At 38.5% G+C, this 18,852-nt stretch overlaps 1 protein-coding gene across 1 annotated transcript in view; it reads right to left on the bottom strand.

Annotated features, from left to right (window-relative positions):
- Nucleotides 1–1,594: 1,594 nt before the first annotated feature.
- Nucleotides 1,595–18,852, bottom strand: part of LOC140235643 (serine/threonine-protein kinase tricornered-like) — a 34,103-nt gene continuing 16,845 nt past the window's right edge. Inside the window, exons 5-10 of the mRNA XM_072315652.1 lie at nucleotides 18,602–18,756; nucleotides 13,026–13,128; nucleotides 11,338–11,402; nucleotides 9,025–9,266; nucleotides 3,402–3,586; nucleotides 1,595–2,266 (exon numbers count right to left, since the gene is read on the bottom strand). Of these exons, the coding sequence (XP_072171753.1) occupies nucleotides 2,136–2,266; nucleotides 3,402–3,586; nucleotides 9,025–9,266; nucleotides 11,338–11,402; nucleotides 13,026–13,128; nucleotides 18,602–18,756 (881 nt within the window). The 3' untranslated portion in view covers nucleotides 1,595–2,135. The remainder of the gene's footprint in view (nucleotides 2,267–3,401; nucleotides 3,587–9,024; nucleotides 9,267–11,337; nucleotides 11,403–13,025; nucleotides 13,129–18,601; nucleotides 18,757–18,852) is intronic.

The raw sequence follows: 18,852 nt of genomic DNA, 5'->3' as shown, positions 1-18,852 counted from the left end.
GACTGCCACTGAAACGTAGTAATAATGATGACAACAATGAAATAATAATGTCCAATGCATTCCCAATCACCTCAAGGATCATTCAATCAGGTCAATGGTTGGGAGGAAAACTTGGAATTGTGGGAAATACTCCTCGAGTGTGTATGACAGCCATTATAGCACTCACAACACACCCAACCCACACCCACCAGCATATCTGAGCTCAGACCAGCTATGCAGCTTACACGACTTGGCTAGAAGACAAGACTGACTAGTCTTCAGTGGGCCTCTCACACAAGTCCTCACCAATACCTGCTACACCAATCAAGCTGGTGTTACTGCACCATCCTTAGCCACATACAACCAGGCTCACAGCTCTTGGAGATAAAAGGTCGGTGTCATTTTCTTAACTTGAATCGGCCCTCAAAACTTCAGACAACATTATTCAGAAACTATAAATTTGAAACCTCTATTTTCAGCTCCTAGGTGTAATTTTCAGGGGTAATTAAAACTTCTCAGAGATTATCATGTATGGAAGACAGTCATAAGACTAGCTTTGACTGTGCAGATAGCCTGGAGGGTGAATAACAAAGCACTGGCCTGAGGGTGACTCCTCCCTGGCCACAGCTATAGACATGTAGCCACCAAGACTAGTGTGGTAAATGCTCTTCTAGCCTGAATACTATAAAACAAAAATACAACAAATCTTAACGGGTGATTTGAAAACCTTGTTCACTTGAGTCATGTAGTAGCTACTTACTCTTTACTTTTCTTGTTGATCTCAGACATTTATGATTAAAACATAAATTTATATATATATATTTATACATATAGGAGAGCGAGGACAATTTCGAAGTCAGGTAATCATCAAGTACAGCAGCTCAGTGGAAATCTGACATGGCCTCTCATTCAAGTAACAATCATGTCACTGCAAAAATGTTTTCTATTCTTGTCTCCAGACATGTATTTTGGCAAATTAGACAAAAAATACTGGGGTCCAATTGCATTTCTACAAAAACAATGAAGGCTCCAGAGAATATGCTACTTGACAGATAACGAACAGCCAAGGAGAGTGGACATTACCATACAATGTACTTTCACTGCTGGTATTTACATCCAGGCTAATCTAAATAATCCTACTAAAATATCCCACTGCATATTTGCGGTTGAATTTAAAATGAGCTACCCCACTGGCATAAGCAAGCTGAAGATTTGCCTACAGTGTACATTTCATACTTTCCCTGAAATTGACCTAAGCTCACAAGATCTGTCATTTACATGCAAAATTTCTGCCCTTTCACTTCTGCTGTATGTCACAAGCGTTTCTAAAGAGGCATCTGACAAGATATTTTATACTCAAAGAGTAATCAAAATAAAAGATGAGATATATATATATATATATATTTATATGCAAGGCACTGCACAATGTAGCTAGATATACATACATATTTACAAAAGCAAAGGGAAAGCAACTCTTAAAACAAACTTCCATCAAAAACACAGCTACACATATCAGCCTAAACTTTATATTTTTAAAGAAGTTGCAGGGGTTATCATCGGTCTACCACAGCAGTTTTAAATTGGAAGATCACCTCCTATGTAGCTAAGAGATTGAGTGGTTCATAAAGATACACATACTGTACCTAATGAAAGCACAGCTCTTGAAGCTCAACAACACACATTGTATATCACATACAGAATTGAGGTAAATATTTCACCAGGTGCAGTAGTATGTGGAGTTTGTCATAGAATTAATCATTGGTATTCTCTACAAAGAATGATTTAAGATTTAAACAAGCACAAACTACAGCACTTACCTGTCCCTTCCATACAACCTGCTATGTTGTGCCACATCAGCCATTCAGAAATGAATAACATAAACAATGTGACAGGATTAGATGTTGGCCTTAGGTACATGTGCCTAATTGCTAAGCATCACAAGAATACATCATTGACTCACTGATAGCTGAAGTTCCCTTAAAGAGTAGCACAGACTCCTCAAAGAGAGCACCAAGTATGAGAACTCTGTGGCTACATATGGTGCTTAAATTGCAATGGAAAATAGGAGAAAGAAGATGAACATAAGAACACATGCTTGTTTAGGACTATGTGTGACCTGCATCTCTTGCTGTGGCAATCCCAATCCTCAGCGAGCTTCACCTAATGAGGCCTTGTGTGGACTGGCGCTGTCCTAGGCCACGCTGTGTTAACCCTTCAAATCTCTTGAAGGTGTAGTTGATAAATACCCAGTCTTTCATGTGTTCCCCAGTTGCTTGAGGTGGTGTGACTGCATTCAACCAAACAAAGTAGGAAGAGACAAAAATGAACACAGATGACAATACAAAGTCAGCAATGAACTGGTCATCAATACTATCCAAGTTTTTTTTTTTTTCTTAATGAAAATCTCATCCCCCTAATTAAATGTAAAGAAGTTCAAACTGCCACTACAATTTTGCCATGACTTTATTTCAAAGAAAATACCTACATTCATGACAAACTATACCAGTACATATGCATCTTCTCTATCAAAAAATGGTGACAAGAAGTATAACAAATGGGCCATGTCCTGGGACCCTATGGAGGTGCTGTGTACCATTTGATCAACTAAGTATCCCATACCCTATAATCAACTCCTTCCACAGTTGGTTTCAATTGGACCAAGGGTTTGAAGGAGATTAAGACAAAATTATCGCACAGACAAGGCAAGGTAAATAATGAATTAGGGACAAAGATGATCACAATACATCCCTTGAGCTCATTACTAAACTAACTACAAGTCTAAAGAGAAGGAGTCCAAAGTGAAAAGAAATGAACAATTAGAAATGTGCAAATGTAAGTGGACTACCTACAAGTATGCTTTCTCTTAGCTACTTTTTATTCAATACATACACTGGTTCTTGAAACATTACTGAAACAGCATTTGATTTTGCTTTTTACCAGTATTCTGAAATCATGACCATGGCCTCAAACCAAGAATTTGATTAATTCACAATTGGATGGTTACATTATCATATACACAGTATATCAGGCAACACTGTGATATCTCATTGTTATCCCCTTTCTGTTTTTTCTTGTGACAAGAGGTAATAGCATCTCAAATGGCCTTTCATCAAAGCAGCACAATCAAGCAACAAAGAAAAGTGAGAACAAAATACTGTAAAACCAGAAACATTCATGGCATGAAACTTTCACAAACTGGAGGCAACAGTCGTTTTCGTGGCATGAAACTTCTGTAACTTACCACTGGCATTCAATGCACGGTGTAGACAAACACTTCTGAGTGCATCCTACTTTTGCGAATCTTGACTCCTTGTGAAATTCACGAAAGTTTCATGCCCAAAAAACTTCTTGTTTTACAGTAAATACAATAATGAAGACAAGGACTATGGAAAAGAGGGAAGAAATTTTGAATGTCCACTCACTCGGTTTGAGTTCTATTTCTGGGAACTCATCAAAGTTGGAAGTGTCCTCAAAGCTCTTTACTCGGGTGGGAATTGCAGCTGGCCTCTCACGAATGTGCTCCCAGTCCACACCATGAAAGAAAGGATGTGACTTGATTTCCTCCACCCCATTCCGTCCAATTCGCTTGTCAGCCTCACAGCAAAACCTGTGTCCAGTATGAAAAATGATTCAAAATAGTAGAGTTCAGATACTACACACTATTATCATTAGCCAGTGAGGGTTTGCAGAAGTCAATCATGCAAATCCAATGAAACATGATTGATTTGGGTTGTCCGTCTGTCTGAACTCATTAACGCATTGTTAATGTGGGAGCTTAAAATCTGGTTGAGGTATCCAAATGAAACTTGGCATATGCCTTGCACATAACAGTACTCAGCATGTATCTCACCCGTTGTTGCCCGGAGGTGCACACGCAAATCCTTTTTACCTGTAACCATGTTTAGGCCTTGTCACACCTTTCCGGGCAAGCTACGCGGGCTTGTAGCGTGTGAGGATTTTCCAGCATACTGGTCAATTTCTGAGGGCAGACAAGGATTTGGGCGAGTTGTGCATGTGTCTTACTTGCTGGATGAATGCTACTTATGTTCTTCTTGCGGGTATTCTGTGTGACCTGCGTGCAGGTGCGTGGGGGCCGACAACTCAGAAATTCATCTGAAGGAATGGCAGAAGTCTAACAGAAATGACAGAATGTCATTATCTTGGCCGCGCCGGCTGCATACGGGGACTGTGAAGCACCTGCGTGGGAGTTGCCAGCGAGGTGCTGCTCAAAACTTGGCTGCAGGTAAATCGGACTTGCGTGTGCAGCTCTGGGCAACTACTGGCGAGATAATTTTAATGCGTGCTGGAAAACCTTACTTGCAACAAGCCCGCGTAGCTTGCCCGGAAAGGTGTAACACGGCCTTTAGGCTACCGAACTCATTCTGTGGGGACAAAAACCAACTGCACTTACAATTTGTTTTTGTGATGATTGTGGAGGAGCAGAAAGTTACCAAAATGTGCCATCAATGTCCTGCACATTTTGGTAAATTTACCAAAATGTGCAGCTACCAAAATGTGCCATAACAGTGTCTATTGACTTTTGGGCGGATGCACTCAAGGTCAAATGCTAAAATCTCACTACAGTACTCTCCGCTTAATTGGGTACCGCTTAATCGGGTACTCTGCTTAGTTGACTCACACAAGCTGAAAAACACTTCCCAGTGCGTGTTATATTTACCCGATTATTGGGTAGGCATTCCGGAGAAATGGGTAGGAATTTTCCAGATTAATCTGATCTATATAGTTTCAAGCAGAAAACCTTTAAAATTTGTGTAAATATAGATTATCAAGAAACTGTGAGGTGCTGAAAGTCGATAGAGAGCTTAGTTTGACATTTTAACATGTTAGTGCAGTGTATGACGGATTCGCCGTATCACTGTCACAACGCATTTATGCATGCCGTGTACAAACCCTTGCACCAGCATCACACACATTACTAACATATTCATACACACACACACACACAGGGACACACTTGAACCACTGTGTGCTGATAAGGGGCATACTGTGCTTGTGTGTCTGTCGTAGAGAGGTGTGTGATTAGTGCGTGTTTTGTGGTATCTGCACTGTGAATAGATATTAACAGGCTTTCCTGTTCATTGGGTACTCCGCTTTTAATAATCGGGTAAGAAATACTCTGCCAGATACTACCCGATTAAGCGGAGAGTACTGCACCTGCCCCCTATACATCTGCAATGCCAGAATGTATTCTATTTTTTTTTTTTTTTAAATCCATATCCTGGAAATGGCTAATGGTATCTTCATGAAATTCAGTATATACCAGGGTATACATGTATTGCCTGACATTGATCTTCTTTAGATGTTTTGGGTCATGAGTTCAAAGTACAAGGGTCAAAAGTTGGGTTAAAATTTCAATTTTTGATACTGAAATCACACTACTGTCTCCATACCCTAGAAAATACTGCATGTACACACTTAGGAGTGTAGTTAAACTTGGTATATACAATTTTGTATTACTACGCGGTATTGCTGGGAAAGTTTTAGGCCATGGAGTCAAAGGTCACATGAAAATGCAAAATTTCACCCATTTTTCGTATTTTGAAAATGGCTCTAAATATTTTCATGAAAATTGGAGTATAAACATCAGATAATGATTATTTGCCAATCATGTTCTAATTTGGTCTAACATTGGCAATATGGCAGAGGCATACCAGTCGCCACATGCAGCATTTCTAGTTATCAGCATGTTTGCTATTTGTTCCGTTAACAGGAGCCTACATTTTAGGACTGTGACATTAGAAATGAGTAAGCTACCCACCTCTTCCAAGAGTAAATCCAATTTGACACTTAATATGTCTTTCTATGATCATACTTCTTTAATAGTGTATGTTGTAATTTTCTTCATTCTCCCTTTCTGAACACTGATTTTGCATTTGACGACATCAATGGTATCCCGGGGTACCAAATGAAAATCAGCAATTTTGTTGAATTATAATAATAATAATAATAATAATAATAGTGGCTACTTGTATAGCGCACAGGTCCACTTTTCAGTGCTCATGGCGCTTCAAAAATGAAAAAATATCATATATTTACATGCATATACATATTCAAACATTTCAACAAAGAAAAAAATGGTAAACAAAAGCAAATATATACCAAATAAAGAATACAACATATATCAATTAAAAATACAATATTAATCCAATATTAATGACATACAGCAATTACAGTCCTCAGTATGAAAGGAACAGATAAGTTTTACGTTTGGATTTGAATGACTCTGTAGATGACAGTTCCCTTAACTGAAGAGGTAACTGATTCCACAATTTTGGTCCCATAACGGAAAAAGCACGATCACCATACCCATGTTTTACTCTGGGTGTTTGGAGTAAGAATGCATCTGATGATGAACGTAGCCTTCGTGTCGGATTGTATTTTTGAACAGAATTACTTATGTATATTGGGGAAAAAGAATGAACTGAATGATGTACTAATAACAGAATCTTGAAAATAATCTTTTCTACAGGTAACCAATGTAAGGAACGGAGAACTGGTGACATGGAATCAAACTTATTAGTAAAAGTTAACAATCGGGCAGCAGAATTTTGCAACCGTTGAAGTTTTGTGACATCTTTATTTTGTTTTTTTAAAAAAAGGTTGTACCCTGGGTTGCCAAAAAGTGGAAATTATTTTGGTGCTGGAGCTAGCAGCGCTAGCCACTACACTGCAGAGCACTGAAGCACACGCTAGTGATAGCACAGCGTGCCATGCATGCATCGTATAACATGCAGTGGCATGGGAGTGACTATGTACACGCACACTGTGCATGCATTTCTCTGCGGCTGTCCTCGAGTGGACGTGAGGTGGCGCTACACAACGCGGTAACCAGGGGTACTACGGTACCCCAGGGTAATGCGTGATGCATCATTTATTTCCTTTTCCCTTTCTGTCCCTTTTTCTCTACATCTGCCTTTATTTGAGATTTGCACTCACTTTGTTCTTATTCTTTCTTTTTCTAATTCTATCTTCTTTTACGGTTTCTAGTCTGTGAATCACTTTGTCCTTTTACCATTTCTTTTTTTTTTTAATCTCATCAAATCTCATCACAATGTCATGTGTACATGTCGAGTGTATATCAGAAATCTGTACTTACCTGTGATGGTATCAACATATGGCATCTAAAGCCACGCTTCTTAACATTTTGGCAATCAGAGGCCTACTTTGGCTACAGCAATTATTTCTGAGGCCCAGTCAGCACAAATACAAATGTTTCATTTTTGGCCAAAATCACGGCCCACCTGAGAGAGCTTAGCAGCTCATTAGTTGAGAAGCACTGGTCTATAGCAATCTCCAATTTCTTTCTGTAAACGAACGAACTTCAATTTTACTGCAGATATATCAAACCACTTGTATGCATGATGGTTTTGTATTCAACATAGCTCAAAGAAGGACCATCTTGAGTCTTTATTAAAGGGGATGGCTAGTAACTGATCAGTGGGAATCAGTGGGAATGCTGGGGGATGATTGTTTCAATCCTTGTGGGATTCATTTAAGAGTACATTATGTATCTATTGTAGTGTGAAAATCATTTGCTTCAGATTGGTCTCATATTCAAGTAATGTGCAGTTTAATGTTTCCAGGATAGCATGACTGTACAGTGTGAGGCCGTTAATGATCGCCCCGACACTGTACAGTCATGCTAACCTGAAAACATTGAACTGCACATTACTTGAATATGAGACCAATCTGAAGCAAATAATTTTCACACAATGGACATATAATGTACTCTTAAATGATCCCACAAGGATTGGAACAATCATCCCCAGCATTCCCACTGATTCCTACTGATCAGTTACAAGCCATCCCCTTTAAACACTGGTGTTTAAATATAAGTAATGTATATAAACCCAATATTTATGTGGGTAATTCCATGAAGTTTGGGCAGTGTCCATGTAGCATCGTGATATCTAAAAAATACATTTCAGTATAACTCAATATTAATTATGCTATACATTTATTGTTTGTAGGCTTTACATTTGCATTGAGGCTACACATTTTCCTGGAAATTTTGTGCCATTCAGACTCAATTTTGATGAAGTTATTAAACAACATGTAACAGTGTCCTGTAGCATCGTGACGTGTCCATGTAGCATCGTGATATTTTAAAATTTGGTCCTAAGAGACAAATTATGGCAATTAGCTTGACCAAAATTTAATGCAATATGCATAGTTACAAGATATGAATGAGATAGCTAAATATCTCAAATTTCCTGTACACAGTTTTAATTTTAAAAGAAAATTACAAAATGTATCACGATGCTATGCGGTGTCATTTTTTGTGACATTTGGTGGACACCACGTAGCATAGTGACACATTGTGTAATTTTCTTGTAAAAGTAAAACTGTGGAAAGGAGAGTTAAGATATTTAGCTATCTGACGAATCTAGTAATTATGCATATTATATCAAATTTTGGTCAAGCTAATTGCATTAATTTGTCTTTTAGGACCAGATTTTAACTATCACGATGCTACATGGACACGTCACGATGCTACAGGACACCGTTACATATCGTTTTAATAACTTCATCAAAATTGAGTCTGAATGGCACAAATTTCCAGGAAAATGTATGGTCTCAATACAAATGTAAAGCCTATACACAATATATGCATAGCATAATTAGTATTGAGTTATGCTAAAATGTCACACTTTGTGCCCCAACTTCACGGAATTACCCATGTTTGCATCTCCTGTATCTATTTAGTCACCTCACTTTTTTTATAATCCTCTTTCTTTTCTCTACTCTTACCATACTTTTTTCTCTCTAGTCAGTTCCCCATTAATGTTAAGTAGTCCCTCTTTTCTTCAAGTGTACTACCCCTTTTTTTTGTATTTATTTTGTTTTTGTTTGTTGTCATTGGCTTCCAAGCCTTTCATGCCATCTATTTGTTTTACCTGCTCTGCATTTTATGTTAGTACTTCTCCCTTACACCTGATAGCAAGCTCCTTCCTCATTCCCTTTATCATAAATACAACACATTTCTCCATTCTTGCTGCTGATCCCACCCCTCCATTGTTGTACCTCTGGATAAGATTGCGGGCCTCATTGGAGATTGGTGTCTCTGCTGGAAACTGTAGTGTCTCCCTCCAGTGCATCACTTTACGGTAAGTTTCCTGAGGTGTCTCTGAGCAGAAGGGTGGGTAACCCATCAGCATCTCATACATGACAACTCCCAGTGACCACCAGTCACACACATGTGTGTAGCCTGTTTGCAGGAACACCTCAGGAGCAATGTAGTCAGGGGTACCAACAGTAGAATATGCCTGATATGAGAGAGGGGATTAAGATACATCATTCAAATTTAAGCATGTAACTAGAATACAAAAGCATTCGTAGAGCACAGACCTCCGCCAAGCAGCAGCTCATATCCACCCAATATGCATGCATGCTTAAAGTCGCCCCATTTCCCAATATACACACCTTTTGTTTACGTCATCAGGTTCCAGCTATGCAGCGCCTTGCCCGAGCAGAGCATGCGCTTTAGAGCGCGTATGTAAATCTCAAATATGCTCAACCTGAACTCCCAAGTTCATTGACCCTATCTGCAAAAGGATAAAAAAAAAAATCTTTCAAAAATCCATAAAAATTCTGGGATCACTTCCAAAATTTAATAATCTCTTCCTTGTGTCATCATTATCTTTTCCTGCAATTTTCATTCAAATCCATTTGCAACTTTTTGAGTTATTTTGCAAACAGACAAACAAACAAACCAACACTGATGAAAACATAACCTCCTTTCTTGGCGGAGGTAATAATAATGTCTCACCTATCATCCTTGCCATCAAGCTCCATCCATTACATAACAATAATAATAACACGGAATATTTATTTAGCGCTTAATACAATATGTTTTGAAGCGCTTTACAATCATCAAAACAAACACAAACAAACAAACAAACATATAAATCAGCTCAGAATACAAATAATCTACTACAAATGCATACATACATAATCATCAGTTCTGTTCTAAAAATAAATGGGTTTTAAGTTTCTTTTTGAAGATGTCAACGGAGGTGGAGGACTGAATATGAGTAGGGAGGGTGTTCCAAAGAAGGGGGGCACAAACGGAGAAAGCGCGGTCACCATAACGGTTGTGGGTGCGAGGGCCAAGATTGAGCTACATATATGTTGAGCTATATGTTGAGCTACATACATGTTGATATTGCATATCAAATGTACTGTACATTTGGCATGAATATTTCTTGACTTGACAGAAACTCCCTTTGTATCAACATCACATTGTATACAATGGTATTACTATGGAGAACCAGAAGGTCTAGGTCTTATCAAGACTGCCATAAACAGTCTTTCCTTTGGAGAATTGAAAAAAAGAAAAAGAAAGAAAGAAAGAAAAAAAAAAAACACCACCACCACAAAAAACAAAAACAAAAACAAAACAAAACAAAAAAACATCTACTAATTCTAAATCAATTCTCATGAATAACTGTTTACTTTATGGTCTGGATTAAGATGTACACAGGAAGATGGCTATAAAAGGTGTGATACTTCTCATTTGTTCCCTTAAAATTGTAAAGCTCAGTCCTGCTAAAAACCTGTTGCTGCCCCTGGGATGAGATGGGACCACTATAGGATTACTATGCACAAGTTCAATGACAGCACTTGCATACTGCAAGTGTTACAGCCTATTTGATTAATGCTGTTTTTCCTGGGAAAAAAAATTGAATATGATTCCTGTTACAACGCTTCCAACATCTTGAACTACCATTAACAGCCAGGTACATGTAGTTTATGGACCCTCCTCCCATGCACATACACATAATAAATAACAAAGCTGTTCTTTCATTCGTTGCACTTTTATGATAAAGGATATTACCAGTATGTACATGGTGAGATTACACTACAACAAAATGTGCTTACTAGAAAAAAAAATGGCAATCAAATACGTGCAACTTACATCCCAGTAATCAAAACATAAAAACTATATTGTCACATGTACCCATACCCAATTCTGTAGGTTTCAAAATATTTGGGTTTAAGCATGTTTAGCAGATGTTTACTTTGGGTGGTCCATCAATCAACTTATACCCACTGCATAGCCACTAAATTGAAAATGACACAGAGTATCTCTCTGGACAGACTTTACAAAATCAATGCTGGGCAGTTACATTAAGTTCAATTTGAATTGATTTATATGTTTGTATGTAGATTTACCACATGAACATTCATGAAATGTTGAGATTTGTGGTAATTTTTGTATCTGCTGAGACCCCATGACGCTTTTAGAGTGATAAACTTCAACATTAAGCAAAAGTTGTAGGAATGAGTAACAGTCCTAAAGGTCAGAAGTTATAATACATAATGCACAATGCTCACCAATGCCCTTCTGTTTCTCTTCCAGCTCTCAGCTAATCGCTTGGAGTCCATAGGTTTGCTTGCAGCTAAGGAAGATACAGATGATTGAAGCAAAGATAGATATGATTGATTTGTATATTGGTAGATCAACTTTAATGTCTGTTGGTTTACAAAATGGAAGAAAGCTGGAGTTCAGATAACAAAGGCCTAGATGCTAACCGAAGGTGATGATGCAGCTCTTTCAATCTACTTTCTTCCAGGGATTCTCCATGTGGCCTTAAAAACTATCTATGCTTTGTCACTGTTGACACATTACAAAGTGATTTTTCTAGAATATTTAGTTAAAATGGCACAAACATAAATTGTTTATAAAATTCAATGATAATGAGGCAATACCAAGAGCATTCCAGCATTTATGTTTGTTTCTGTTGTAAGTCATAACCCTATCCTCTCACCAGAAACCTGACAAAATTTGTTTACAACTGTAACTGCCATGAAAAGCCTTGAACATTGCAAACATACAGGGATGCTGTGAGACTAGCCTTTGACAAAAGGCTTGCCTTCTTAGTAGAACGATTCTCTACAAAACCTCCTGAATAAGCTCCTTTTGTAACTCATTTTTTATCCATTTTCATTCATTGTAAGGAAGAGGGGAGAAAAAGAAATGGTCAGAAAGAAAAAAAATGATGACTTCAAGTTGTACAGCTGTAATGGGTTTTGTAAAAATAAAAAAACATAGCATATAGTAGGAACATTAGGATTGTTTGCAGGGACAGTCCCCTTGCCAAGGGTATAGTGTTGTTACAATGTAAGCAAGACAATGATACATCAACTCATAGAACCCTGTTACACACATGAGGATAAGCATGTTCAGACGCCAAATATACAAACACAATGGCCCACAGGCAACATCAAGGAAACACTATGATTATATGATGAGCAAGACTAAACAGCCCATGATACAAGTCTTTAGCAAGAAATTTTCAACCTAGATGACATTGATCTGCATAGAGACGAGAGTGCACAGAATTCCTGAATTTCATCCTCTTTCATTCATTTTGACAACATGAAACAAGAATCTGCGACATGAATCCAGCAAAGAGAGTTTCCTCAGATCACCACAATGTTTGTATAGCACATTAGCCTGTTTTGCATGATGTCACGGTTTGGACAAGATTGGGCCCACTGAGGTGAGCTCTAGTGTATGCTTGCTCTCTGTTTTGAGTTATCAAAAGATAAATAAGACTATTACAGAATATGAAAATAGAAGCATTACTGAAAAGTGTTGCTTTTATTGCTTCCAATTTCATGTATTAAAAAATGAAAACACATGTGGTCTCTTGTTAATAACAGGAATAGCAGTAGGATTGCATGTATTGTAATTATCATGCTAGGCCATATGTGCAGCCAGGTGTAAGATATCACATCATGACATAATCACTAACTAATTAATTAACCCTTTCTGTGCCAATCAGTACTCAAGCACACAAAGGGTGAAGTGACTTGCTGTGGGCGTTTTTTGTCTTTTTTCTGTAACCAGTTGGTGCTCTTTACATTCATTTCCATTTTCAGTGTGCTTTTGATTTCCATAAAGATGTGTTTTTCATGCTATTGGATTCTTAATACACTCTAGGTGTCAAGTGTAACTCAAGACTAATATTTGTGCATGCTCAATGTATAACAAAAGACGAGTCAAATAGCGTACTTACAAAAGTCACTTGGCCGTGCCTGTGATAGATCCCTGTAGAATTCTGTGCGATGTGATTTCTTCAGACCCGTACATAAACCAAAGTCAGAGAGTTTTATATGACCCTGAAATAAGATTGAATACGAAAATAACACACACACATACAGAGAGAATGTGTTGACAAGCCAGATCCAAGCTTACATCTATGCCCTAGAAGTCTTCTCATCCTAACAAAAAACAAACTAAGAAACAAGAACAAATGAGACATGAAACTCGTCACTGAGATGAGTTAGGTGACATACAGGGTGGAGTGATGACCAGATACACTGTAGGTTGCCTGTGATCGCCACCTTTGTAAAGAGGATAGTTACAAATCAGGTGAAAACAGTACATTTACAAAAGTATGCTGTTATTAGGATAAAAGTAATCACACCCTTACATACCTTAATTTTGACTCTCATTTCCACAACCAAGGAAATGATATATGGAAGTGATATACGTTTATCACTTCCATGAGATACATTTGTGTAGTCGAGTTCTACAAGCGAACAATTTTTAGGCATATTTCGGGAAATGGTTTCTCTGATGAAAACAAAGGGAATTCATGTACGTGTGTGCCCGTGTGGGAGTAAGTCGATTTTACAAGCTTGGTGACTGTACATTTATTACCACGAACCTTAGATACAAACAAAATCAAACATGACACTTTAGTGTTTTAAAAGTCATCTTGACCTTAGAATAGGCCTTTGAAATATAAACTTTGACAAAAATTTCCATATCTATTAAAGATGGATATGTATGAACTTGCCATTATTATATAATATAAGTTGGTCAAGCTCTATGAGCTTACAAAATTTTACAGCAGTTGAGTCAATGCAATCTCTGATACAACAGGGATATGTCTGTGTGTGTGTGTGGGTGTGTATACTTCACAAAATGATTTCAACATGAACGAAATCAGAGTTTAACTCAACTACAAAAAACAAACAGGATTGTTAAAACTTGGTTAGAACTTGGGTCGCCGGTGTGTGCAGCAGAGTTCTTAACCACACATCCACATGTCTCCATGAACGAAACTTTTGGAATGGCCTAGTGATTGAAAGAATCTAGAAATGTTGCTATGGTGACTGGTATGCCTTCACCATATAACACTATTCTCCCATAGGTCTGTAGTACATCTCAACAAGGTTAGACGATATTTTCACAATTGGTACAAACATTACATGTTTGAAGGTGATAGCACAATTTCAAATGTGTCAAGTGCTTATATACAAATTTCTAGAATTAAATTTTATTTGGATGGCTAAATTGTTTCAGAGAGGAAGTATGTCAGCATTTTCACTTGACCTTTGACCCCATGGCCCACATCTTTCCCATACCTGCCAACATTTTGAAATGAGAAATCTTACTCTGATTGCGCGACCCCAATATGCGAGCGCCAAAGGCGCTCGCTTTTTACGGGTGGGGTCCAGGGTTTATGGTAATTTGAACTAGTTTAGCATGCTAAATTAAAGGGTCAATGCCCCTTTAAAGCTCCATGGGGTAAGGTTTGAAATTACCAGAAATGGACAATAAACATGGAAGAAAATTGTATGGGTCTCTAATCTCAATTCTAAATAGTGCAATTGATTAGCTATATGAATTTGATAAACAAACGCATGTATTATCTACCAATATATTCTATATATATAAGGGCACAAAAGGTAGGTACTAGGGTTGGACAAGTTCAGAGCTGGTGCTTGTCAGAGAATCTCACACGAAATGTGTTTGTAGGACTATGTTATGTAGAATGTAGACAGCAGACAGAAGATTCACAGAGACTTAGATTTTCAAGCTCATGGGATAAGCCATTCTGTCAGTCTATTTTCACACTATTTTGACATTTTAGTAATCAAAATACACTGGGAAAAAATGAGGGGGATGCGTTACAACATGTACATGTACAGGTCTACCAATAATACTATCGGGAACACAAAATAACTGGAGCACAGCATAAAGTTGTGCATCTTCCCCATCGTTGCTACCATCATCTCAGTCGCTGGATTACATGAACCTGACCTTGCTTGCTTTCTCAGCTATAGAATTTGTGAAGTTTGCTTGGATAGCTCACCTACATCATAGTATGACCATACGTGGTCGGACCAGACAAGTTGTGGGACCGGACTAAAAGTTTACTTCCACAAACACAATAAAATCCCATAAAATAAGCATAAAATACAATGGCTTTTGAATAAATATTTTATACCAATTTTTGAGGTAACTTCTCTAAAGCAAAATTTGGCGATTTGTTTCATGATTTGTCAACCAGAAGAAGCGCACAATATTCTATCACACGCACGATGTGACACCTGCGCGCGTGTTTGAGTCAGAAACAACAAACTTCAGTGTTAATCCATTCCCATAGACAATACACGGAGGCTGGCTACAATGTTCAAAATATATTTGCAAGGGTTTCAGTTAAGTTCTCTAATTACGACAAAAATTGATTTTGTTCGCTTTGCTTTGGAAGAACTGTTAAGTATCATTTTCAGAACCTCATCATTGTGTATTGGAATATTTTTATTGAGAATGGCAATGTGAAAAATTCATCTAAATCTCAACTTCTTAAGTGTCCAGGTACACAACCCCCCCCCCCCCATCATACATGTATTGGAAGGTCTAGATCTTCTGCAGATCTCAGTAAGTAAATTTAGGCCTAGTTTTTGTTCTAACGTTAGTACAACTATGAACTAGACGTACATAATTATTATGTACTTGCGCTTGCTGGCGCTTTTCGAGTCTAGAAACATCTTATCGAAGAGGGGTCCTGCATATGGTCTGTGGTTGCAATGGGAAGATTATGCGCCAAAATAAATCCTGTGAATAAAAGTTCTGCTTTGCTCACATCTTTTTCCTCCTGTCCAGCTTTAGCCTCTAGTAATATGCACGCAGCAATGCAATACCCATCAAACTTCAAAGCAACAGTCACCAGAGAATGTGATCGACGAAACGTAAACACATGCATGTGCTTTATGTTTCACGTGTTGGCAAAGACTCTGCAACTGGATCTTTGGTGGTGGTGTTGGTACGAGCGCCTTGAATAAGCTGCTTACTTCAGACCAAGCTAACCATGTATTAACCTATGGAAGATTGCTCACTAGCGGTGTGCAACTCATGTGCACACCGCTAGGGAGAAAATCCCTGTTCTTCCAAGCCATACACTGAAGTTAGCGATTACTAACCCTGTTAAAATCCCTGTTCTTCCAAGCCATACACTGAAGTTAGCGATTACTTCTGATCATGCAAACCAATTTGAGGATCGTATATTTGAACAGGATGATATGATAGTCAATACGCAGTTGGTACTAGTGCTCGCAATATGCATTAGAAGAGTGATCAGTACATCAATTTCCTCATCAAATTGGCAATTACTTTCATCTTCCATAGGTTAAGACACTGTGAGCTGGAGCTGAAGTTAGCATTATATTATAACAGATGCTATTTTTTCCCCCCCTCTCTTACGGCTTGAAAAATCGTACTGTTCTGATTTTTTAACCATTTTTAAAGAAAAACCCCCAGACTAAATACGATAAAATCGAACGGGTTGGCAGACATACAGTATGTATATGTACATGTAATACACTGTACCTAGTTTAATTAATGATGCACCGAGTAATTTTCAAGGAATAGAGGTACTAGTGTAATTTGAATGTCAAATAGTAAATTTTTGGATTTTCACCTGGCCTTTTACCCTTGACCTTTGATCCAATGATCCACAATTTCTCAAAAGAATCATTGTGGGGCAGCTGATGCATATTTCACAGAGATAACTAGAGCTATTTCCAAGATGTGGGGGAAAAAGAAATTTTAGCATTTTCACTTGACCTGTGACCCAATGGCCCCAAACTTTCGCTAGAAAATATCTATCTACAGATATGACATTTAGTTATGAAGATATGTGATAATGTAACAATATGTAACAAGAGACCCAGGGGTCACGCGCTAACCTGAGTATCGCAAGTTCACCTTTCATGCATTCTTGCAGACTCTTACCGAAGAACATTGGAAACTTATGGTGAGGGTAACTTTGAGAGTGGGGGGGGGGGGGGTATGGTGTCCATTTACATATTCCATCACACTGGTAAAAATACCTACCAAGTACACTGTACTTTATAGAATGTTGGATTATGCAGCTTGGGGAAAAAAAGACTAGAGAAAATATTACTGAATATTCATTAATTTAGGAGGTTTGGACCCCTGGGGCCCTCAAAGAAAGCATGGTGCCCATTATGAAATCTTATCCCCATGGGAATGCTACTTGCCAAGTTTGGTGAAAATCCATTGTTGTTTTCAGCAAGAAGATCAAAATTTAGGCCCGCACTTGGACCCCCCCCCCCCATCCTATCGTTTCCTTGGGTCCCAAGGGGGTGGGGGGAGGGGAGGGCACCCATGATTTTCCCATGAACAAAGTTGAAACAACAGTCATCAATATACTGACTCATTGTATCAACTAAGCTCAATCACTTCTGGCTCCAGAGAAAATCTGTCAAGATTCCTGGGGGGGGGGGGGGGGGGACCCCTGGGGCCCAAAATGGTGGAGCATGATGCCCATTTGATAGATTTGAGATTATATCCCCCTAGGGATGCTACCTGCCAAGTTTGATGAAAATTTGTGATAGGGTTTTCAAGAAAAAGATTAAAACTTACAATTTCGGTCCAAATTTAGGCCCCCTGGGGCCCCCCAGGTGGGGCATGGTGCCCATTTGATGGGAATGAGATTCTTTCCTCCTAGAGATGCTACCTGCCAACTTTGGTGAAAATTCATAATTCAAGAATAAGATGAAAATGTACAATTTGGGCCCATTAGGACCCCTCCCCACCCCCTCCCCTGGGTCCCAAGGGGGGCAAGGGGGACACCCCTGATTCTGCCATGAACAAACTTATAACTACAGTCATCAATGTACTAATTCATAGTACTGACTTAGCTCTATCACTTCTGGTTCTAGAGAAGAAGATTTTTTAAGATTCCATAATTTTGAGGGGTTTGGGCCCCTCTGGGGGCACCTCAGGTGAGGTAAGGTGCCCACTTGAACAAATTGAGATCCTATACCCCTAGGGATGCTACCTGCCAAGTTTGGTGAAAATTGGTCAAGGGGTTCTCAAGAAGAAGATGAAAATGTAAAAAGTTTATGCACGACGGACGACGCATGACGGACGCCGGACGCCGGACGAAGAGCGATCGCAATAGCTCACTTGAGCCTTCGGCTCAGGTGAGCTAAAAGTCACAAAATGGCACCGATATGACGTCATTGGTAAGTTATTGTAATGAAAAGATTTGTGTCATTAGATACTGATACGACATAGGACGATGAAAAGTTTTATGTAATTTGGTGAAGTCATTGTAAGACATCGGGTCCACAAAATATGGCAGAAATAGAGAAAAAAAACAACAACAACAAAGAAAGGCAGATTCCTTACAAACACAATAGGGTCTTGGAAACACAGTACTTGCTTATCAATAGCATTTATATAGGGTTGACATGCACCTATTTGTAAATGGAGAAAAAGAAAAATGTGAACAAAATGACAAGGTGTTGTTTCATCTGTAATAGTTCTTACCTTGGTATCTAAAAGGAGATTGTCTGGCTTGATATCTCGATGGATGAAGTTGAGTTTGTGAATAGAGTTGATTGCCATGATGGTTTCAGCAATGTAGAACTGTGTTACCTCCTCAGAGAGTGTCTCTCGTTTCATGAGTAACGTCATCATGTCACCTGACATGACACGGTAGAAATGTTAGAATGCAATACGATATTAGACATGTCACAATCTGTTAAATTCATTTTATTTCTTCCTTTAATACTATGGCA

Source organism: Diadema setosum, chromosome 12 (genome assembly GCF_964275005.1).
Source record: "Diadema setosum chromosome 12, eeDiaSeto1, whole genome shotgun sequence".
Taxonomy (NCBI): Eukaryota; Metazoa; Echinodermata; class Echinoidea; order Diadematoida; family Diadematidae; genus Diadema; species Diadema setosum.
The sequence above is the reverse complement of the archived record's forward strand: the minus strand, read 5'-3'. Positions and strand labels throughout refer to the sequence as shown.